Source organism: Pyrus communis, chromosome 8 (genome assembly GCF_041283825.1).
Source record: "Pyrus communis isolate YQ-2024b chromosome 8, ASM4128382v1, whole genome shotgun sequence".
In the NCBI taxonomy this organism is placed as follows: Eukaryota; Viridiplantae; Streptophyta; class Magnoliopsida; order Rosales; family Rosaceae; genus Pyrus; species Pyrus communis.
The window spans coordinates 20,180,553-20,205,090 of NC_142572.1; the positions used below are offsets into that span (position 1 = coordinate 20,180,553).

The 24,538-nt window shown below is 37.5% G+C and overlaps 2 protein-coding genes and 1 long non-coding RNA gene across 3 annotated transcripts; 2 read left to right on the forward strand and 1 right to left on the reverse strand.

Moving 5' to 3' along the window:
- The first annotated feature begins 9,298 nt into the window (after nucleotides 1-9,298).
- LOC137717810 (transmembrane 9 superfamily member 8-like) lies at nucleotides 9,299-13,094 on the forward strand. The gene is made up of 7 exons (XM_068457295.2): nucleotides 9,299-9,624; nucleotides 10,223-10,387; nucleotides 10,476-10,585; nucleotides 10,959-11,067; nucleotides 11,157-11,269; nucleotides 11,365-11,506; nucleotides 11,735-13,094. The coding sequence occupies exons 1-7, from the start codon at nucleotides 9,511-9,513 to the stop codon at nucleotides 12,878-12,880; spliced, it is 1,899 nt and encodes a 632-aa protein (XP_068313396.2). The 5' UTR covers nucleotides 9,299-9,510; the 3' UTR covers nucleotides 12,881-13,094.
- Nucleotides 13,095-16,201: 3,107 nt separating this feature from the next.
- Nucleotides 16,202-17,965, reverse strand: LOC148695298 (uncharacterized). The gene is made up of 2 exons (XR_015965699.1): nucleotides 17,689-17,965; nucleotides 16,202-16,390 (listed from the first exon to the last, which is right to left on the reverse strand). It is a non-coding gene; the product is annotated as an uncharacterized LOC148695298 (long non-coding RNA).
- Nucleotides 17,966-19,759: 1,794 nt separating this feature from the next.
- LOC137717396 (transmembrane 9 superfamily member 8) lies at nucleotides 19,760-23,472 on the forward strand. Its single transcript, XM_068456761.2, has 7 exons — nucleotides 19,760-20,216; nucleotides 20,839-21,003; nucleotides 21,083-21,192; nucleotides 21,288-21,396; nucleotides 21,486-21,598; nucleotides 21,707-21,860; nucleotides 22,090-23,472. Exons 1-7 carry the CDS (start codon nucleotides 20,103-20,105, stop codon nucleotides 23,245-23,247), a joined length of 1,923 nt encoding a protein of 640 aa, XP_068312862.2. The 5' UTR covers nucleotides 19,760-20,102; the 3' UTR covers nucleotides 23,248-23,472.
- The last annotated feature ends 1,066 nt before the right edge of the window (nucleotides 23,473-24,538 follow it).

The following is a 24,538-nucleotide window of genomic DNA, read 5'->3' on the forward strand; positions in this document are numbered from 1 at the left end:
GATAAACTCGTATGTTACAGCTTATGCGAATTTGTAATTGTCACACCAAAAAATCACTCAGTAAGTGGATAATCAAGAGCATTGAAACATGTGATTACATATTTATGATTGATATTCTTCAGCTGATGAGTTTATCGACGTCCCCTATTGTGATTTTCAGTTTAATTGTTTGGAACTATTATATAACATGCCCACAGCGCAGTCGGATTAAAGTTAATCGGCTTGAGATTCTCTCAGAATTAAAAGACTCCAAAATCCAGATCGTTTAAGAAAAAGAGATCTGGTCAAGGTCCAGACAATTTAAGTTTTTGAGGTACTATGAGGTGGACCAGTGAAATAGAAAGGACTGGAAATCGTATTTACTACAACATTATGTTTGAATGAGGGAAATAATCTTGGAATTTGACAATAGCAGGAATTTATAAATTGACATGCAACAATAGAATACTTCATAGTACTCATTGAAAAGGGAGAAAAGTTGTGTTAATCATGTCTCATTGCATCACATGTTCGTGTGGGTTTTGAGTCGTTTTAAAGTGTCTTGTGTGGAATTTCTTGGGTAAATTGAAATGGTATTATGCTTATGAGTCAGAATCATGTGATTTAAACCTAGGTCGGGAAGGTTCAATTGGAACGCTTCCAACAAATTAAATGTTCATAAAATATGTACTTTTTATCATTAATTGATATTTATGGTTTGGTTTGGTGGTTTTGCTGCCCACCCCTTCTTATGAGAATTCAAACTTAGATATCGACTGAGTTTACAATTCATTTCATACTCATAGATGTTAGCCCCACATTGCAAGTAGCATTGTAGGGTTACCACAAAGAAACCACAACCAGAAACTTCAACTTCAAAATATAACTACATATATATATATATATATATATATATTTTTTTTTTGAGGTTGTGAAAATCATAAAAAGGAAGGAAACCAAGTTGGCTCTCTCTCACTGTCTCTGTCTTTGTCCGTCCATCAAGTAGTGAGAGTGATTTTCTGTGGTTTTTTTGCTTGTTTTGGTACAAATAGATGAAGATGATGCACGTCCACTTCAAGTCATTACTCCGAAAGGATATTGGACATGTAAACGATGCTTATCCTTCCCCTCCTTTTATTCAAGTGGATGCCTTCTCCATGCAAGGAACAAGAACCTCCTTGACTCGGGGAGGAGGGGATTAGGGAACAAATTGACAATTGTGCGGAGAGACGGTCACGGTACACAACTAATAGCATCGATATTGTCTCTACTTAATCACCTTTGCAATCAATAGGTGTGGTTTTTCTATGCAGAAGGCCTTGATACAATTAGAAGTGGAACCATTTGATATAAGTTGTGATTTGTTTTGTAAGATAGCCGATGTGAAACCTTTTACTTTATTTAACACGCTCCCTCACATAGGACCACTTTGGGATGGGTCAGATGTGGAGCTACATTGGTAATGTTTATAAGTGAACCCAATAATTTGACAACAAATTTGAAAACCCGCTCTGATATCATGTTAAAATTTTGAGAATTTTTGCGTATTATTCTAATCCCGTTATGAAGGCAAATATGTGTAATTTACAAAAGACTATACATGGTAATTATACGGTCATATGAAGCCCTAATATAAAGCCAACTAGGAGACTATACATGGCAGCTTTCATTCAATTTGTACGGGGGAACCTTTATATGGGATTGTATAGGTACGATTTTCTTTTCAACATTCTTGCTAAGGATATAAACTTATCAATTAGTATTGATTGAATAAATTCTACCCTTCAACAAAAAAAACTAGGAGACTCCATTGGGTTGGGCAGCTAATGCTAACGTTAACAGATAAGAAGTGGACATTTTTTTATTTAGTTTTATACTTTTTAAATTTTTGAATCCATTCCGCTCCCAAATTGAGAAACTTTGAGTTTTTACGAATTGCAGAACCCTCCACTTTCGTATTTGTGCACCATAGTCATAACATGAACAATATTTTTTTCTTTTACAAATGATTAGATAACATAAACTAATTCATCTAAACGAGTGGAATGAAAGTTAAAATTAAGGGTTAATCTCATTTTACTATTATAAAGTTTCTTGGTTTTCAACATTTGGTATATAAAGTTTTTTTCGTCCCAGTCTGGTACCTAAATTTATAATTTTGGGACACTTTCATACATCCGTTAAGTTTTCCGTTAGAACTTCTGTTAATTGATGATGTAGTGCCCAGTGGCGCTCACGTGGACAATAACTGGGCGCCACTTGTTAATATGGGCCCACTTGAATATTAAAAAAATAAAAATTCGAAATTTAAAAATTTAAAAAGAGAAAATAAAAGAAAAACCCATCTGTCTCCTACCTCTTCCCCCGCACCCTCTGGTCCCTCTCCCTCCATTCTCTCTTCTGCAACTTGCACCACCCTCCATTCTCTCCTCTGCAACCCATACCCACCATCCCCGCACACCCAGCAAAACAAAATTCCACCCAAAGGAATTCCAATTCAACAAGAAACCCATCCAATTTCTGAAATTTATCAAAAACCCAGTTGACCCAAATCCCTAATTTGGATAAACTCCCAAATCCTAACCGATTCTTGGCATTCCTAGCCCCTGTCGCCACCGCATTGGACTCCAATAACGGCACGTGGTGGCTCCCTTGCTTCGGTTCTTCTCTCTCCTCGAGCGCCTTGCGAACCGTAGATGCTTCGGATCGAATTTCAAATTTGTGTTTCTCAGATTTTGAGGATCAGGGTTTTTGCAAAATGGTGGAGGTGAAAAGGATGGAGGAGAGAGAAGGGAAGGAAGGTGAAGAGGGTGGAGGTGGGTCGGGGTATAGAGCGTTGGCTGGGTGCAGAGGAAAGAATGGAGGAAGTGGGGGTGAGGTGAGGTAGGAGAGGTGGGTGTAGGTTGCAGAGGAGATAAGGGAGGGTGGTGTGGGTTGCAGAGGAGAGAAGGGAGAGAGGGTGGGTGGTGGTTGTAGAGGAGAGAAAGGAGGGTGTGGGTTGCAGAGGAAAGAAGGGAGGGAGAAGGTTAGGGGGAGGTAGAAGACATGTAGGTTTTTTTTTTTTTTTTGTGTTTTTGTATTTTAATTTTTTTTTTTTACTTTTTTAATATTCAAGTGGGCCCATATTGAGACATGGTGATCACGATCAGTTATTGTCCACGTGAACATCATGTCATCAGTTAATATAAGTTTTAACGGAAAACTTAATGGATGTATTAGAGTGTCCAAAAATTATAACTTTAGGTACCAGACTGGGATGAAAAAGACTTCATGTACCAAATGTTGAAAATCAAGAAATTTCATGATAGTAAACTGAGATTAACCCTAAAATTAAAGATGCATTAAGTTAAAGCGGAAGACATTATTCACTGTGTTTGCGTCCAGAATATTCCACTCATAAAACTTTCTAAAACATACTATCTCCATTTGTTGAGTTTTCTTGTATTTTGGGCTGTTTGTCCACCTCTATATCAAGGGAAGAGGGTCCTCTACAAATTCACTTTGCAGGGATCCATCCTAGCCGTTCATCATATATTGTGCGGTCAGTTTTCATCAGATGTTATTTGTGTTTAATTTTAAATAAAAAAAGTCAAATGATTTCTGATTACACGATACACGATAAATGACTAAAATATCGGGATCCAATTCCTATATCAAGGGCCTAACCATAGTTCCTAGGTTGGCAGCAAAACAAAACCTTCAACACATCACTGACCGAAAACATCGTGCTATAGCCTGTAGCCGTCGATGTTCTTTTCTATCTCTGCTTCTTTCTCGTGTCATGGCAAAAATCACTTGTTTTATGGCAAAGATTTCGGGCTCTTTTGAAGTATTTTTAAAATAATTAAATCACTTTTAAAGAAAATATTTTTAGGTTTCAAAATCACTTCAAGCGCTGACACATAATTAGTGTTTTTTGTAAGAAACACTTGAAAATATTTTTTTTAGGATTCACTTGCATTTTTATTAAATATTGGTTCACAAACATTTTCATCAGAAACGCTTTTAACAGTTAAAAAAAAAAAACACTTCAAAACAAGCTCTTGATATAATTAGAGATGTGTTTTTTTTTTTTAATTTTAATTTTAATTTGAAGAGCAACGATAAAGCATTTCATTAGATCAAAAAAAGGCTGATAACAACCATTACATACGAGGGAAGGGAGAAAGAAACAGCCGCTCACAATAACTATCAACCATTGCAATCCAACACAAAAAAATCAGCTAACACATATGGAGATTCCTCGACCCAAGACCGGAGAACCTCACAACGAAGGGCAAGCTTAGCGAGTCGGTGGGCCATTTCAGTAGCTTGTCATCGAACATGGGCACAAGAACCTCCATTGATCGAAGACGAAATAGCTTTAGCATCCTCGATAACGGGACCAATGGAGAACCTATTAACCGCAGGCTCACGTAAATCCGTCACAATCCGGAAGGAATCACTTTCCAAAATGAAATTTTGATAGCCAATTTCAACACACAATGACAGACCTTCCCTCATCGCCAATGCCTCGATATGATCCGGGGAGAACACGTTCTCGAAACGAGCAACCCGCGCAGCAACAAAATCACCATGGAAATTCCTCGCAATGATGCCTGCACCACCACGCTTAGAAATCTCATTCCAAGAACATTCTACGTATGTTGAGAGTTGTTCCACATCGGTAAGGGATTAGGTTTGCTATGTGCTTATATGGTCTTGGGCTACTCCCCATATTGCCAATTGGTTTTATGGTGAAACCTCAATTTCATCATGGTATTAGAGCGGGTTGTCCTCGTGTGAAGCCAAACAGCCACACACGCTCCACGTCACTCAGTTGTTGTCCACATGTAGGCTTGAAAATTCGCCACACGTGCGAGGACGTGTTGAGAGTTGTCCCACATCGGTGAGGGACGATGTTTACTATGTGTTTATATGATCTTGAACTACTCCCCATATTACCAATTAATTTTATAGTGGAACCTCAATTTCATTAACGTTCACCTTGATGTGTACTGGGGTTGGGGGCACCCACCTCTCAGTCTGGGATGGGCAGAACCAACAACAACAGTCAATTGGGCCTTCAAGAACTCCGCCAAACCAATCCTTTTGAGTCACACAATTAAATATAAGACTTGTAAGGCATAATGATATATTGGATCATTGCCCCTTTTGAAAAATCTTGTCTTAGCTTATACAAGTTCACTAAACATAGGCGTTGATACTAGATTAAATCTAAAATAGTTCAATCTAAGTCAAGCCACCAAATGTGGACGATAACATGATATGATTTTGCATGTAAAACTTAAGGGCTTTAGTCGTGCCTTCTCGAGTCTGGTTTGTGATAATAACATATTTCTTTAACACATCAGAATAAGTTTGAAATTGCGATACAAGCTTAACATGATAATATATAATATACATTTATATTTTGTCATTAAATTGACTACATTAGAATAAAAGGATTAAGAACCTAAAACCTTTCAACTTTTTAGTTGCATTCCAAATTACCTTTTTAAACACTCTAAACAAGTACTTCACCTTTGACAATGTCACATCCATTAAGTCCCAGATAACTTTACCGTTAAATGTACATGTGGCAATAATAGGTCTCAATTATTTGCTTACTTGGACACTAAAATAATAACAAAAATAATTTCAAAAAAGACATGAAGATGAAAATAAATAAATAAACAAACAAATTCACGAATTAAATGAAAAACAAAAATGAAGATCGGGAAATCTTCTAACAAAAAAGAGGGTTAAGAATTCATATAGGGTTTCAATGAGTTTGTTTCTGCTCATGTGATTTCCTCATTTGTCAAATTTTAGCTAGTAAAGCTTCAGGTTCTTCTTTGTGGGTGGTGAAGATGGTGGCAGCCGCATCATGACAGTTCATACCATTTCAGCAACCTCCATGACCTTCTTCTTGATGTTGATAGCTTGAGTTGTACGGTGAAGTTTGTTGTTGTATGCAGGGTTTGGAAGTTATGGCCTAAAAGGGCTGGTGGTGTCCGTTACTTGATGGAGACCATGCTTTCATGATAGTCTTATTGATGTTAGAGACAAAGTATGCCTTATGTAATTTAACAAAAATTTCAGAGCTTAACGAATGTGACATTTTTAATAAGTTAAGTACTTGCTTGGAATGTTTAAAAAGGTTGAGACTAATTTGGAATTACACTAAAAAATTGGAGAATTTAGGTACTTAATCCTAAAAAAAATCAAGGGAATAAGAAGTCTGATTTCTCATTGAGGATTGTCCGATGGTTTCCAATGCAGGATCTTATCATTGAGGATTGTCGGATGGTTTCAGAGTGCTGTGAACAAGGCAGTGGAGAGGAGTGGCTCAAGATTTCTCACATCCCAAGCGTCGTACATAAGAAGTCTGATTTGTAGCAGCGCAGGGAACTGATGAGTGAGAAGCACGCCAAGTCTACCATTGTCATCTCCTGGTAATATCCGAGCTCTATATTATTTAGAAGTTACTTTGCATCAATTGTGGCTACCATCATATTTGTTTTTGCTTAGTTTCTTCTTCTATATATATCTTTTCAGATGATATTCGAACAAGATTAATGATGCTTTTACATAATTATTCATCACTACATGTAGGTACACTCCCATCCTTTGTTACCAAATTCGAGATCAAATGTCCATGGCGAAGGATTGTTCGAGTTTCAGTCCGTTTCGTAGCAAAGCAGGGAGTTGATGAGCAGGTAATTGAGCTCTATCTAAGATATTTATGTATGAGGTCCAGATGTTAATCATATTTATTTAATTTGCATATTTTTCTTCAGATGATTTCATGTTTAATTATGATGATTTAACTTCACCTGCATGCAGGACGGCTGTGTGAAAGTTGTGATCGATGAACCATCAAGGAAAACTATTGTGCATTCATCCAACTGATTGCCGACAATTTTACGTAACTTCAGTTTCATTTTTCGGTTTACTCACAAAAACTATCGAAAAAAAAAAGTTGGATATAATAGCTTTCGATCTTGTCAACTGATAATGATATTTACTTTGATTTGATCAAAAGAGTTTTACCAATTTCAACAAAATTAACTTTTAAATTTTATCGAATTAGATCCTTTAAATTTATATATCTAAAATATACTTATGAAGTTGTTCCAATTTATTGATTGATACTAACCTTATATTCTTCCCCTTGAGCCAAAAGAGCTGTTTTCATTTTCAAGTAATGTTCGATCGATTATGTATTAATCAATATTCGATTGATATTCTAATCAATCAGTATGTATAGCTGCTCTTACGATACGAATTCGATATCAAATTTCCAAGCCACATGCAGGATTTGCTTATCTTAGTTGTGGAAGCTTTTGCAGGACCTTCAAATGTCATCAAAACACCAAAAGTTTCTCGTGAGGTTTGGTGTTTGACTTTAATCTACATAATTTAGTTGTTTTTTTAGACAATTTAATTCTAAGACAATGCCTTAGAGATGTTGCTGAATCGGAAATCCATCCATGGTTTCAGGGATTCTATCGAAGCAAAAAGCGTGATCTTGACCATCAACTCCCCACTGAATTTTCAAGTGAAATTTTGATCATATTCGCCGATGCCATGAGAACTTGCAGGCGTTGGAATGTAATTCCTTAAAGCTCCTGTTAATGATACTAGATCCTTCATGGCCATTTTTCAACAGGTCAAATACAATCATGTGAACTCGTTTAAAAAATAAGAACACGACTGACACACGCTGACCGAAATCAAGGCGTGCTGGCCGTCACGTGAGTCCGAAGTTAAGCGAGTAGCGCGTGAGAGCACTCCCATGATGGGTGACCCACTGGAAAGTTCTCATGTGAGTTCCTAGAAACAAAACCGTAAAGGCGTGGTCGGAATCCAAAACGGACAATATCGTGCTACAGTGGTGGAGCAGGCCCGGGATGTGATGGGGGTCCGGGCCGGGATATGACAAGAACATAACGATTAAAATCTAATAAATATTACATATATTAAAAATAATACTTCAAACTTACAATATAACAAAATACTCGTGTTTATCAAGTTCATTCACCGTACATAATGATTAAAACACAAACATAATAAAAACTCATAATAGAAGTTTTGTTATTTATAAAATTGCGCCAAAATATCTTTCATATTTACAAAAGTACCCTCGCCGTGTCTTGACCGTTTCTTGACGTGACATTAATCAAAGTAGATTTATTTGTCCGAGACTCTAACGTAACATTAATTGTATATTATGTGGAATATTTTTAAACGAAGTTGTTGAAACTAGCATTTCTAGTTCGCATTTCTTAATTTTCTTTGGTGACAAAAGAAAATTAAATAATTAATTTCCTATTTCTAATTATCATTCTATCAATGTAAGAAATATTCGGAAACTTCCAAGTAACTGTAAAGAAATTAAAATATATTATTCATTCTGAGTGGTAAGCAAAGTCGGTTGAAACGACCAGGACATATTATAATTGGGATTCATCAAACCAGACGGAGGGTCTCCATCGAATCGACGTGGAGTTGGAAATTAATAAGCAATAATAGACGTATGATTGATTTGGAGTTTTGCCTTGATAACTTAGTCACTAATTACTATACAATCTGGGTGTGAAAGGTTCTGCGTAGAACGTTGATTTCTTTTTATCGCCCATGTGGTGCAGGGAAAGGTGCAATGATGAAGATAGGTGATTGATTGCTTTTCAACAAGCAATGTTATATTTATCACAATTTTTATATTACATTTATATTATTTATCTAATAAATGTACGATTCACTTGTATAAATAACTTTTATTTTTATTAAGAATTGATGCAAATATGATATAAGAAATATGATAAAGATAATATTTTTACATTTTTTTTACAGGTGTACGTTTGTACAACGGCCGTATTTGTCTCCGATGCTTAACAACTTTCTTGACTGAAAACAGTATAATTTGAGGACTACCAACACCACACTTCTGAGCAAGGACATGATGGTCATTTTGTTAGTCAATGAGAATCGCCATTGTTGTTGGGTCAGGTTGAAACTGGTGGTAGGCCTGGCATTTTACACCTTGACTCGTTAACTCGATGGACCTGGTTGGTCTGCCCTCCTCCTCCTCAGTTCCCATACATTCTCATTCCCTTTTATTTATAAGGTCATGGTTAAGTCACGTTAATATTTTATATTGATTTTTTTTTATAAAAATAATAAGATAAAAATCAATAATAATATAAAATAGGAGAGGATGAGAGTGTATGGTACCTGACATTTTACGTTTGACTCGTTAATTCGACCCGATTCACCCGTTTAAATTGGATAAAAATTATAAGATACATATAAAAATTGCTAATAATTGCATGAAGAGGGTTTATTTCTCTCTGCATTAATGTATTTGTATAGCTTTACAGTTTATTCTTAGTGTAATATGTTATTAAGGATTTGATGTTTCGACGTCACAATTTTCAAAACCGAGCCTTCCATGCCACAATGAAAGCTCCAACGTTAGCTTTTGACAGCATAAATTTCTCCACCTGACCTACACACCCCTCCTCTTCTCTCTCTCAGCCGGAAACCATGGCATCTCGTAAATCCCCGGCAGTCCTGGCGATCTCTGCGATCTTCTTACTCTTAGTCCATGGCGCCCATTCCTTCTACCTCCCCGGCGTCACTCCGCAGGACTTCTTCAAGGTCAGCTCTCAATCGCCTACAAATCTAATCCGTAGTTTCATTTAATTTCGATTTTTTTGTAGAAATTGTATGTGTTTGTGTATTAAATGAGTGATCAGTCTGTTCCTTTTCGAATCTGTGACTGTGACCTCGTGTTAGGTTTGGTCTGTTTGGTTGCCGAGAAAATGGAGGAAGATAGAAGGATTGGAGAGTAGGTTATCGTGAATACGATTGGTTGCTACTTTGCTATTGAAATGATCGTCGAATTAGGTTTAGTTGACCTCTATCATATTTCAAATCTTGAGATTTGTAGGTTTTGATATATGTTCTTGTGCTCTGCATATTTCTTTGATTTGCGTAGGCTGTGTTTTATTAATACCTTGATGCGTAGAGTAATTCCCGGCGCATCTGTTCTTGGTTGGTCCAACATCGATCTGTATATGCCCTAACTCCTAAGCAAGTACTCTAAGAAGATCGTCATTTAGTTTCACTGGATTACAAATGCTGTCCGTGGAATTTGAATGACTTCTTGTAAATTAGATTTGAAATTCCGTCGTTGTTTTACTTTACTTGACTGAGAAGCAAAGTGCTTTGCCTCGCGGAATTTGAATTATTGCAGGGAGATCGTTTGAAGGTTAAAGTGAACACACTGACTTCTACAAAGACTCAGCTTCCTTACTCATATTACTCTCTCCCTTACTGCCGACCTGAGAGAATCGTCGACAGTATAGAGAATCTTGGGGAAGTGCTCCATGGTGACCGGATCGAGAACTCCCCCTATGTGGTTAGTGTTATTGCACTTGTACAACTCTAAGAACTCTAAGCCTACTTGTTTCTCCTATGTTCGTAAACTTACAATCGGACTTGTGCAGTTTAGTATGCGGGAGCCTCAGATGTGCAACATTGTCTGCCGGATAATACCTAATGCCAAATTTGTAAAGGAGTTTAAGGAGAAGATAGATGATGAGTACCGAGTGAACATGTATTTTTCTGACTGATTTGACATACTTGGCAGGCCTAATAAATCCGGCTTTTACCGGCCTTTCGATCTTCTCTTTGACCTTTTATCTATCTCTTTCGACATTCTCATTAGAGCTTGCGTCACAGGTTTATAGCCTTCCTTGACAGACATTTTGTGCTCTACTGAACTAGGGTCCAATCCATGCATCTTTGTGTAATGCCATGCAAAGCAAGCCTTGAACTCATGTAGAAGGTCTACTATCTTTGCCCGATCTCTAGCTTTCAACAAGCCACTGAGTTGTATTGGCCTTGGATCCTCCTCAGTTCCCAAATTAATATTAGAGGAACTGAAACGAAGTCGCATATCTTATTAAGACTGTCTTTTTCTATGACAGGATCCTTGATAATCTACCTCTACTCATTCCCATTCAATGGCCAGACCAAGAAGCTCCTACTGTTTATCAGCTTGGATTCCATGTTGGGCTCAAAGGCCATTATGCTGGGGTATGTCCATCATTTGTTGGCACCAAATAATTTTCTTATTCGGGGATGATTATGTTTTTCTCTTTCTTACGCTATGTTATTGTGCTCAGAGCAAGGAAGAGAAATGCTTCATCCACAACCATCTGGCATTTACTGTGAAGTACCATAAAGATATGCGAACTGGAACAGCAAGAATTGTGGGATTTGAGGTTAAACCATTCAGGTCAGTTTTTTTCAGGGCGTTCCCTTTCTCCTGCATGATTCCTTCTTGCTGAATCTTCTTTCTAAATTATCAGTTTGACTGTTGAATGTCCACAGTGTTAAACATGAATATGAAGGGAAATGGACTGAGTTACCCACCTGTGACCCCCATTCGAAACACACTGTTGTTAATTCTAACTCTCCTCAAGAGGTTGCCGAGAAGCAAGAAATCATATTTACCTATGATGTTGAATTCCAGGTGAGCTCCGTAATTTAAAATTTTACTTGGTATTTTTTCGTAGGAGAATTATGACTCATAATTTACCGTCTACTCTTTACTTATTACAGCATCATTTATTTGTGTCATGAACTACTATCGTATGTCTATTGCCCTAATATTTCTGATGTAACGGTGTTGAACATACTTTGTCATTTGCGATGAACTAGTCATCTCATCGGATACTTCTTTTCATGTCTACCTGTTTAGGAGAGTGATGTGAAGTGGGCTTCTAGATGGGATGCTTATCTACGGATGAGTGACTACCAAATCCATTGGTTTTCAATTGTCAACTCATTAGTTAATGTCCTCTTCCTTTCGTGTATAGTAGCGATGATTATGCTAAGAACACTCTATCGTGATATCTCCAAGGATAATGAACTTGAGACCCAGGAAGAAGCGCATGAAGAAACAGGATGGAAACTTATCCATGGGGATGTCTTCAGGGCTCCAAATAATTTTGAATTGCTCTGTGTATATGTTGGAACTGGTGCTCAATTGTTTGGAATGATAGTGGTGACAATGATATTTGCTGTCCTTGGCTTCCTCTCCCCATCTAACCGGGGTGGTCTTATGACCACAATGCTCTTGCTTTTTGTCTTCATGGGACTTTTCGCCGGTTATGCCTCAGTTCGCTTGTACAAGATGTTTCAGGGTACAGAATGGATGAAAATCGCATTCAGGACTGCAGTCATGTTCCCAGCAACTATCTCTGCCATTTTCATTGTCTTGAACACTCTGATTTGGGGCCAGAACTCATCTGGAGCTGTGCCATTTGGCACAATGTTGACCCTGGTCTATTTTTGGTTCGGAATCTCAGTCCCACTCGTATTTGTGGGAGGCTATGTTGGGTTCAGGAAGCCAGCACTTGAGGATCCAGTAAAGACAAACAAAGTCCCAAGACAGATCCCAGAACAGGCCTGGTACATGAACCCAGTTTTCTCAATTCTAGTAGGAGGGATCCTCACATTCGGAGTGGTTTTCAACGAACTATACTTCATCCTCACTTCGATTTGGCTGAACCAGTTCTACTACATCTTTGGTTTCCTCTTCTTGGTCTTCATCATCCTCATCATCACGTGCGCCGAGATCACCATCGTCCTCTGCTACTTCCAGTTGTGCAGCGAGGATTACTTGTGGTGGTGGAGATCATACCTCACATCCGGCTCATCGGCTTTGTACCTTTTCCTCTACGCCACATTCTACTTCTTCACAAAGCTCGAAATGACAAAGCTGGTCTCGGTCCTCTTATACTTCGGGTACATGCTCATTGCTTCTTATGCATTCTTTGTTGTCACCGGAACAATCGGCTTCTACGCCTGCTTTTGGTTCACGAGGCTCATCTACTCATCGTAATCCAAATGCTTTTGGTTCACTGAGGTTGTCGTTGTAAAGCAAACTTTATCTTGATCTAGACGTTTTCCTACAGTAGTAGTCTCGATTTGCTAGTAAAAACCTTGTTTGTGAAATATAATCAAAATTTATACTTCGTTATGATAGAGAAGATCGAAACAAAACTCATCGTATTCCAAATTTATGATTGATTGTTCAGCTGATGAGTTTATCGTCATCCCCTATTGTAATTTTCAGTGTAATTTGTTCAAACTATTATATAATCTGCCCACAGCGCAGTTAGATTAAGGTTAATCGGATTGAGATTCTCTCAGGATTGAAGACTCCAAAATCCAGATCGTCTAAGAGAGATATCTGCACAAGGTCTAGACAATTTAAGTTTTTGAGGTACATCTGACTGCAAGTTAATCCACCAACAAGAAGCAGTCACGAGTGAATTGGTCAAACAAACCTAATTCAAACGCCTAATTTTCCTTTTCCTTCCTTGAATTTATTTTTTCTTTTCTTTTAACAAAACAACCTTAAAGCTTCGATCTTAAGCTTCAAACTTCATGCACATGGTTGTACGTGTGTGACATTTAGGATCCTAGGCAATGGTTCATTTTGGCAAACGTAGAAATCTGTCCGTATTAAAACATTTCGTCTTTCAGAAAGAAAAAAAAAATCAATAAAAGAAGAACGAAGAATCAAGCTCACTTACCTATCGAGTGAGCTTGATTCTTCTTCCTAAGAGCATTTCCAGCATATGCCAATTAGTTGGATAATTGGGCAAAATCGTCCAAAAGAAGGAAAAAGATGATCTAGGTCACACCCAAAAGTCGGACAATTGAATGGACCTAACCCCACTCGACTGCTCAATACGACGATCATTGCCTGACCTTGTGCCCAAGTGATTTGACGTCATGTAGACGTCAGCCATGACTAAAACAGAGGGGATGGAGAAGGATTATCGCCTGACCTTGTGCCCAAGTCTCCAGCTCCTTCTTCGACAACCTTGGCCGCTTAGACAATTTCTTGGTTGGATTTGAGTGTGTTAAACCTGGCACGGTTCGGATTTTACTAAAGTATGTATAATGCTCACACTAGATTACTTTAACTATTTAAGATAGTGAATGAGATATAAATCATACATGCATCAATGACCACACACATAAATATACGACTGACTTTAGCACAACTCAAACAATCAATATAGTTTTTTCAATGTTGATTCACATGTTTAAGGCACATATATTTGTTCATGATGTACACTCGTGGCTCTCCTCTAAAGTAGAAATTAGTAGTAGCGCGAACCTACCATCATAAAGTAATGATATATATATGATAGAAAGGAAGAAAGGAAATATGAGGGTCCCAAGCCAATACAACTTCATAGAGAGGAGGGATTTGATCTTTGATGTGCTTTTTTGCTTGGCAAATAGGGCAATGTGGGGGGACTATATATGCCTTTGGTGTGTTTTGAAGAATATAAGTTGCACGTTTTGGGTTTGATTGATGGTGTTTGGGTTCACTTTGGAAGATTTTGTCCAGGTTTATTGCTCTTAAAGCTCGACATTTACTTACCCACATATCAACATCTGCTTCCCTTCCCTCCCTCTTTCACGTACACACACTATCGCGTGAGAATGAAATTTGGCTCGTGTCCTCAACCCTAAGTAACCGAAATCCGAAAGCATATGTGGGGGTGATCATCGAGTTGTGTTCGTGTTACTTATTTATATTTGTGTTGTGTTTGTGTCAAGTATGTGTTGATCAATATAATAGAATAGTAGAATAATTCATAATACTCATAGGAAAAGGAGAAAAGTTGTGTTAGTCATGTCTCGTCACGTCATATATTCGTACGGGTTTTGAGTCATGTTAATGTGCCTTGTGTGGAATTTTTTTGGTAAATTGAAATAGTTTACACTTATGAATCATAATCATGTCATTTAAACCTAGGTCGGGAAGGTTCACTGGACCGCTTTCAACAAATTAAATGTTCATATAATATGAATTTTTTAATATTTATTGGTATTTTCGGTTTGATTTGGTGCTTGGTTTGGTTGAGCGGTTTTTCTGTCCACACCTATTTATGAGAATTAAAACTTAAACATCGACTAAGTTTACAATTCATTTCATACTCACATATATGCTATTTACAAATCATTTCACACTCACTTAAACTAAAGATTGACCCCACATAGTGCAAGTGGCAATGTAGGGTTACCACCAAGAAACCACTACCAGAAAATTCAACTTCAAAATACAGAGGTTGTGCAAATCTTAAAAAGGAAGGAAACCAAGTTGGCTCTCTTAAATTCTCTTTCTTTGTCCGTCCATCAAGTAGGGAGAGTGATTTTGTGTGGGTTCTTTTGCTTGTTTTGGTACAAGTAGATGAAGATGGCGAACGTCCACTTCAAGTCATTACTCCCAAAGGATATTGGACAAGTAAACGATGCTTATCCTTCCCCTCCTTTTGTTCAAGTGGATGCATTCTCCATGCAAAGAACAAGAACCTCCTTGACTTGGGGAGGAGGGGATTAGAGAACAAACTGACAATTGTGCAACTTATATGCCAATGAAAAAGCCAATCCTATGACGCATGGTACGATAATGTTAAAGTTTTAGAGAGACGGGCTGCAATCTACCATTAATAGAATCGATATTGTCTCTAATTAATCATCTATGCAATCGATAGGTTTGGAGTTTCTATGCAAAAGGCCTCCATACAATTAGAAGTGGAACCATTTTATATAAGTTATGGTTTGTTTTTGTAAGATAGCCAATGTAAAACTTTTTACTTTATTCAGCGCGCCCCCTCACGTCGAACCACTTTGGAGTGGGTCGGACCGAGAGCTACATCGGTCATGTTTGTAAGTGAACTCAATAATTTGAGAACAAATCTGAAAATGTGCTTTGATACTATGCTAAAATATTTGAGAATTTTTGTGTATATTGTACTCCGTTATGGAGGAAAATATATATCTCAAAAGGCCTACAAAACTTGGGCACCAACTAAGGGCCCAACCCTAGTTCCTAGGTTGGCAGCAAAACCAAACTTTCGACACCACACTGACGAGAGAATTTTTTAGTGTGATCGACACACGATGTGGTATATCATATGTCATTATACAAATGGTGGAATTTGTGTGTTAAAAATAACTAAAAATGTTTTTAGAAAAAATATTTTTTGGATTCCAAAAGCACTTTAAAGTGCTTTTTCAAGATTCGCTTGCATTTTTATTAAAGATTGATTCCAAAAATCATTTTCACCAAAGACACTTTTTGTCACACCCCAAGTTCGAAAATAAGGATGATAATCGAATTAGGGCATGAATAGTATCTTAGAAAAAAAAATTAATATTACAACAAAAGTATGATGGAACTAGAGCCATCTAAAAGTTCACTTAGACCTGTTTATTTAATACAACATGAGTTTAAAGAGTACAACTCTTACAACACACTCAACACACACATGATATGGCTATTCATTTAGAGAAAGGTCATCATCAAGTTCCTCCATACTAGTACCTGCAATAGCTAATAGGGTGTGAGCATTTCATGCCCAATATGAACCATATACCCTTCAAGTTCATTTATCACAGTTAATCAAAGTGCCATGCATCAAACAATACGGTAAATTACAAATGATATGACAAAGAAGTACCCATGAACTCACTCCCTTCTAATCCTGCTAACTTATATTTATGGCATCCAAACCTGCACATCCCATACTATGCTTATACCACTTGGTTTCAAACACCATAGAATATAAGTTAACTCCCATTCCTCCCTTAACCCCGAATTTTATTAGTAGTTTCAGTTTCCTTAATATGGGCCCTTCCCCCGACGCCCAACTATACGTTCAAACCCTTCACCCGACGCTTGAACATATATAAGTTTTCAACACTTTGTTTAACCAACTTTACACAACCCAACACTTGACTCTATAACATGTAATGCAACCTGAACATTTCGATTTCACATATACAATTGTAAACCTCAACATATTCAATCCATCAATTTTACATAGCTCAACCATTCATCAAAACATAACAACATTTAACATAGCCAATGTATAAAATACACCGGAAAAGAAACCATCAACCCATAACACAACCATGACAATCAAAAGATCCAATTTCATCCAAACATTTCATTACTACTGTAATAGATATAAATACTAATACCACAAAGATTAAACATGATATAGACCTATCATCGGGAAATAGAGCCCCTACCTCGAGTCTAGCTAACTAGAATACCTCTCTAAGCCTCCGAAGTGTCCGGAATCACTCCCAAGCCAAAAATCACATAAATAATAATAAAAGTTAGCATAAAACTGGAATGAAGATTCAATTTCAGCCTATCAAAAGTTTACTTAAATATACCCCATTCACAACCTCGTGATGAACCAAGCTTCATTTTCATCCCTCAAAACTCCATGGAAAATGATGAAATTACTTGGATTTTAAAGCTTAACAAACCTAGTTTCTAATCTAATAAGAGTTTCTCAAAACGGATTTAAGAGAAGAAAATAATCAAGCTCCAAAGTTGAGTTCACAAACAATTTTTCTGCAGAAAATATGCAGATTTCCAGATTTTTTTTTCACATTTCCAATCATATTTTGTCTATAGAAGATCTCAACCAAAATCAGTGAAATAAATTGGGCTTTGTTCCTTGTCATGCCTAATTTCAAATATATAAGAAGACTTTTAAAAACATGTAATGGATTGAGAGAAAACAAGAGCCAAAGTGAGGCTCACGAACTGCATGTTTCTAGAAATCAAAGTTGCAGTGGTAAAAAAATTAACAAATTTAAGCTAACCTTTTGTACCAATTGAAGAACACACCAGGCACCCTCCCAGTTCCCCTCTTCCGATTTCCTACTTTTCCCTTTCCAAAACCTCTCGCTCTCCTCTAGTTCTTCAGTGAGAGTTAGAAATACTCTCTCTAATCCCATCATTGCATCTCTGTTTTAGAATGCTTACTCACTCCCCTAGACTACCCACATCACCCCTAACATTTATGGATAGAATTTGATTATCTTGGTTTCCCACCATGTGATGGTTGGGAAGAAGAAGAAAAGTTGGGATGTCTACACGTATAGATCATCTTTCGTCTGTTTCTTTGTTTTTTTTTTTTAATATTTCAAAGCTCAAATAATCTCACTCCTATAATATATATATATATATATATATTTATTTATTTTCCAAGTGTTACACTTTTAACCATTTTAAAAGCACTTCCAAACAAGCTTTTGATATGATTGAAGTTGTGTTTAACTCTAATCCTATTGAGTCACACAACTATAATTGAGACTGGTAAGACATAATAATATATTGGACCGTCACCCAATTTGGAAAATCTTATCTCAGCGTATACAAATTCACTAAACATCGACATTGATGCTAGACTAAATCTAAAATAGTTCAATCTAAGTCAAGCCATCAGAAGAGGACCATAACACGATATGATTTTGCATGAAAAAACTTAGGACATCTCCAACCAAAAGAGAGCCAAATGGCTCGTTTTAGCCTTCTGGCCCTCCAAGAAATTAATTTTTTAATGAACAATGCAGGGTCATATTTTTTATCATCTCCAATCGAGGGCCAACGGGCCATAGGGCCAAATATAACCCTGTCACAAAAAACCATCTACAACCGAGGACCAAAGAGCCAAACATAATTTATTATTTAAATTTAAAAACTACAACAACTTAAATTTACAGGAAAAAAAACTGTAAAAAATTTTGTAAAAAACAAAAAAAAATAAAATTCAAAAATAACGGCCAGCTGACGTCAGTTAGTTATTGATGCATTCAAATTATGGCCCAGCTTGCTGGCTAGGTTGGGCCAGCTGGTTAGCCCTTTGACCCTTTTTTGTCTAGTGGGGCCCACGAGTCCTTTGGTCTAGCTCTCGGTTGGAGACGGTTTTCGGACTATTTTCGGCCTTCTGGACCCTTTAGTTGGAGATGGCCTTAAGGGTTTTAGTCGAGCCTTCTCGAGTTCGGTATGTGATAAGAACATGTTTCTTAACACATCGGTGTAAGTATCCAATTGCAAAACACGCCTAACACGTAAATATATAACATATATTTATTTATTTTTCATTAAATTGGATAGATGAATAAAAAATCAAGGGAATAAATAAATAAAAATTGCAAAAAGAAAAAACAAAATCAGTAGTGCATTAAATTGGATATATCAGTGTCCTACTCATATCTCCTATTTCCATATTCAAACCAAATTTCAGGTATGCACTAAAGTGGCATACACATTGGTTTCACGTAACATTCATATATAGTTGACAAAAAAATACAAACGACAAGTCGTTGCGTTAACATAAAAGGGAAGGAAAGCTAGAAAGAAAGGAATCCCTAGCAAATTAGAAAATTCATTAAAAGGAAACGGATCTAATCAAATAGTGAAAATTAATTATTTACCCATTTGTGATTATCCATTTTTTACCGTCTATATATGTCCTGATCAGAATATTTCAATTTCTCAACTATCATATAAATATTGTTTATGAAAAACAAAATCAATCAAGTCTGAGATCGTCATGTTAATGGTCCTAGAGTAGTAATATATCGTTTGAAAAAACATTAATCAACTCAAAGATCATACAATCATATTCATCGTCTTAATAAAATAAATCAATAAAATATTTGAAACACAGAACGTTGTGCGTGAGCAAAATCATATCCCCCAAGACAATCCATCATTAAACAATCTCAAACTTGATCTTTACATAACGATTAATAAAATTAGCATGTATGACATGTATACAGGAAAAATTCGTTAATCACGATCACATGAAATAGTTCATAATGCCCAGGCCGGGCTTTATACCATAGTGGATTTCCTTTATAATCCAGAAAATGGATAACGTGCCACAAAGAAAAAAAATATTATTTTTATTTATACCGTCATTTGTATCATCTATTATATAATAAAACCTACACATAAATCTCATCGGAGAGAAAACCCGTAGTCCACCCACCTTGTGAGCTTCCAGTCCCCTCCCTCCTCTGTCCCCTTTTTAATATTTTTTTTTTATTCAACTCTAATTTTTTTATTTTTTAGTTAAAATTTTATTTTATTTCTACGCAACAGACAAATACGAATCCAACTATTAAACGCCATTACACCAACCAATAAACTAACTCCTCCTCCTCCTCCTCCTTCACCTCCTCCTCCAGATCTACACACCCCTCCTCTTCTCTCTCAGTCGGAGGCCATGGCATCTCATAGATCCCCGGCGGTCATGGCGATCTCTGCGATCTTCTTACTTCTCGTCCATGGCGCCCACTCCTTCTACCTCCCCGGCGTCGCTCCGGAGGACTTCATCAAGGTCAGCTCCTAATCGCCGACAAATCTAATCCGTAATTTCATTTAATTTCGATTTTTTGTTGAAATTTTATGTGTTTGTGTATGAAATGAGTGATCTGCGTGTTCGCTGTTCGGATCTGTGACCTAGTGTTAGGTTTCGTCCGTTTGGTTGCCGAGAAAATGGAGGAAAATAGAAGGATAGGAGATTAGGTTATCGTGAATTCGATTGGGTGCTGCTTTGCTATTGAAATGATCGTCGAATTAGGTTTAGTTGACCTTTCAAATCTTGAGATTTGTAGGTTTTGATATGTGTTCTTTTGCTCTGTATGTTTCTTCGATTTTCTTAGGATGTGTTTTATTAGTACTTTGATGCGTAGAGAGCAATGTAATTGTGAGAGTAATTCGCGGCACATCAGATCTCGGTTGGTCCGATATCGGTCTGTATATGCCCTAAGCAAGTACTCTAAGAAGATCGTCATTTAGGTTTCACCGGATTACAAATGTTGATTGTGGAATTTGAATTATTTCTCGTAAATCAGATTTGAAATTTTGTCATTGTTTTACTTCACTTGACTGAGACGCAAAGTGCTTTGCCTCGGTGGATGTTTTGTGTTAATTTCGATATCTTGGATCTTTCAATGCAGGGAGATGATTTGAAAGTTAAAGTGAACAAATTGACTTCTACAAAGACTCAGCTTCCGTACTCATATTACTCTCTCCCTTACTGCAAACCTGATAAAATTTTGGACAGTACAGAGAATCTTGGGGAAGTGCTCCGTGGTGACCGGATCGAGAACTCCCCCTATGTGGTTTGTGTTATTTCACTTGTACAACGCTATGGCTACTTGTTTCTCCTATGTTCATAAACTTACAACGGGATTTGTGTAGTTTAAAATGCGGGAGCCTCAGATGTGCAACATTGTCTGCCGGTTAACACCTGATGCCAAAATTGTAAAGCAGTTTAAGGAGAAGATAGATGACGAGTATCGAGTGAACATGTATTTTTCTGACACTTTAAATGATTTATTCTTTTATGTTAGAGGAACTGAAACGAAGTCCCATATCTTATTAAGACTTTCTTTTTCTATGACAGGATCCTTGATAATCTACCTCTAGTCGTTCCCATTCAAAGGGCAGACCAAGAAGCTCCTACTGTTTATCAGCTTGGATTCCATGTTGGGCTCAAAGGCCATTATGCTGGGGTATGTCCATTATTTGTTGGCACCAAATAACTTTCTTATTCGGGGATGATTATGTTTTTCTCTTTCTTACGCTATGTTATTGTGCTCAGAGCAAAGAAGAGAAATACTTCATCCACAACCATCTGGCATTTACTGTGAAGTACCATAGAGATTCGCAAACTGAAACAGCAAGAATCGTGGGATTTGAGGTTAAACCATTCAGGTCAGTTTTTCCAGGGCGTTGCTTTTCTCTTGAATGATTCCTTTTTGTGGAATATTCATTCTAAATTATCAGTTGGTAATATGGTTTGTTTGTCTGTTGAATGTCCAGTGTTAAACATGAATATGAAGGGAAATGGAATGATGCAAAGACTCGTTTAACTACCTGTGACCCCCATTCGAAACACACTGTTGTTAATTCTAACTCTCCTCAAGAGGTTGCCGAAAAGCAAGAAATTGTGTTTACCTATGATGTTGAATTCCAGGTGAGCTCATTAATTTAAAATTTTACTTGGTATTTTCTCATAGGAGAATTATAATTCATAATTTACTGTCTACTGTTTGCTTATTATAGCATCATTTATTTGTGTCATGAACTAATATCGAATGTCCATTTAACTAATATTTCTGATGTAAATGTTGTTGTACATACTTTGTGATTTGTGAGGAACTAGTCGTCTCATAGGATACTTCTTTTCATGTCTACTTGTTTAGGAGAGTGATGTGAAGTGGGCTTCTAGATGGGATGCTTATCTACTGATGAGTGACGACCAAATCCATTGGTTTTCAATTGTCAACTCATTGATGATTGTCCTCTTCCTTTCGGGTATGGTAGCAATGATTATGCTAAGAACACTTTACCGTGATATCTCCAAGTATAATGAACTTGAGACCCAGGAAGAAGCGCAAGAAGAGACAGGATGGAAACTTGTCCACGGGGATGTTTTCAGGGCTCCAAATAACTCTGAATTGCTCTGTGTGTACGTTGGAACTGGCGTTCAGTTCTTCGGAATGATACTGGTGACGATGATCTTTGCTGTCCTTGGCTTCCTCTCCCCATCTAACCGGGGTGGTCTTATGACCGCAATGCTCTTGCTTTTTGTCTTCATGGGAATTTTTGCTGGTTACGCCTCTGTTCGCTTGTACAAGATGTTTAAAGGTACAGAATGGAAGAAAATTGCATTCAGGACTGCAGTCATGTTCCCAGCAACTGTCTCTGCCATTTTCATTGTCTTGAACACTCTGATTTGGGGCCAGAAATCATCTGGAGCTGTGCCATTTGGCACAATGTTTGCCCTGGTCTTTTTATGGTTCGGAATCTCAGTCCCACTCGTATTTGTGGGAGGCTATGTTGGGTTCAGGAAGCCAGCACTTGAGGATCCAGTGAAGACAAACAAAATCCCAAGACAGATCCCAGAACAGGCCTGGTACATGAACCCAGTTTTCTCAATTCTAATTGGAGGGATCCTCCCATTCGGAGCAGTTTTCATCGAACTATTCTTCATCCTCACTTCGATTTGGCTGAACCAGTTCTACTACATCTTTGGTTTCCTCTTCTTGGTCTTCATCATCCTCATCATCACATGCGCCGAGATCACCATCGTCCTCTGCTACTTCCAGTTGTGCAGCGAGGATTACTTGTGGTGGTGGAGATCATACCTCACATCCGGCTCATCGGCTCTGTACCTCTTCCTCTACGCCACATTCTACTTCTTCACAAAGCTTGAAATCACAAAGCTGGTCTCGGCCCTCTTATACTTCGGATACATGCTCATTGCATCGTATGCATTCTTTGTTGTCACCGGAACCATCGGCTTCTACGCCTGCTTTTGGTTCACGAGGCTCATCTACTCATCGGTGAAGATCGACTAAACTCAAGACCGGGTCTCGGCAAGGTGTGATCTCCTCTCTCCCCCCCTCCGGAAGATGCGAACAGATGATAATCTCTCTGAAGTAGTGTAAGATTTTGCAGTTAACTTTGGATTATTGTGCTTTCGAAATGTATCTTATTTGTGCTCATTTTTGAACCATGACAAAAGCCGACAACGTTATATTTACTGTTAGAGTATATTTCTATTTGTTTATTTTTCAAGGCTACTTCTACAGTGCCAATTGTTACTTGTCTATTTTATTATTTATTTTCCTCTGATTTTCATGGTTCTAATTTCCACGATACGACCAATAAAATGTATCTGGATCCTCTGCGGAGAGACCGGAGCCCTTGATTTGTGTGAGGTGAGGGGCTCGTCCGGTCCCACTGGGGAGGAAGTTTTGACCGTGAGGGGTGCGTCTGATGGTATCGTATACAAAATCATGCCTGCATTTAGGAGTAATCTCTCTCTTCAACAAGCCGGTGGTGATCTCACTTTCGAAAGATAGTCTTGACGTGGTGGGATACACTCGGCTCCATAGCGGAGCTAGTCATTTGCTACTGGTTTCTTTCCTATTGGACCGGAGGCGGCTGAAAATTAGTTTATGGAGACGGTATATTTAATTTGAGTTGTTCGAATTATCATTTTTTTAAGCTCCCCACAGATCTGGAGAAGGTCTCTGTCCATCTCCCAGTGGGGCCTATGACGGGGGAGAGCAAGTTATAAAACAAGTGGTGACAGAACCAAAGAATCTGTCGACGCACCCAAAGAATCTGTCGTCGGATGGGGATATCAATCATGGTTGGGCCCGGCGGTTTATATGATAACGACCCTGCAACTCTCACGTTTATATTTTGTAATAATGTGGTGTGGCATTTATAAAATTGGATCGGACTTCTTTCTTTTTTTTTTTTTTTGTATTTTTGAAAAAACGAAATTATTTACACTAAGAGGATGAAGAGTGGATTAAATCTTACAAGGAGTGTGCCATAATAATGTGGTTTAACTTCACATTTGACGAGAATCGAATATAAAACTTCTCATTTATAAGTGAAGAAGAATATCACTAAACTATCATACTAAGTGGCGACTTCTTTCTTAAATTAAAATAAATAGAAAATCGCCCTATTTGGTAAAAACACCATTCATTGTGCATTCGTACTAATTATTATTCACCCTAGGTCAACGAGATTAAGTGTTAGAACTCATCGCAAATTTCCAACTTTCTTTTCTCTTTTTTTTTTTTTTTTTTTTCAACTAAACTTAAATAAGTTAATATACTATCCAACAAG

Excerpts from the sequence above, each read along its gene's own strand:
- LOC137717810 (XM_068457295.2), top strand. The coding sequence starts at position 9,511 with ATGGCATCTCGTAAATCCCCGGCAGTCCTGGCGATCTCTGCGATCTTC. Across the intron at positions 10,586-10,958 it reads GATGAGTACCGAGTGAACAT|GATCCTTGATAATCTACCTC; the intron begins GTATTTTTCTGA and ends TTTCTATGACAG. Across the intron at positions 11,068-11,156 it reads TCAAAGGCCATTATGCTGGG|AGCAAGGAAGAGAAATGCTT; the intron begins GTATGTCCATCA and ends TATTGTGCTCAG.
- LOC137717396 (XM_068456761.2), top strand. The coding sequence starts at position 20,103 with ATGGCATCTCATAGATCCCCGGCGGTCATGGCGATCTCTGCGATCTTC. Across the intron at positions 21,193-21,287 it reads GACGAGTATCGAGTGAACAT|GATCCTTGATAATCTACCTC; the intron begins GTATTTTTCTGA and ends TTTCTATGACAG. Across the intron at positions 21,599-21,706 it reads TTTGAGGTTAAACCATTCAG|TGTTAAACATGAATATGAAG; the intron begins GTCAGTTTTTCC and ends TTGAATGTCCAG.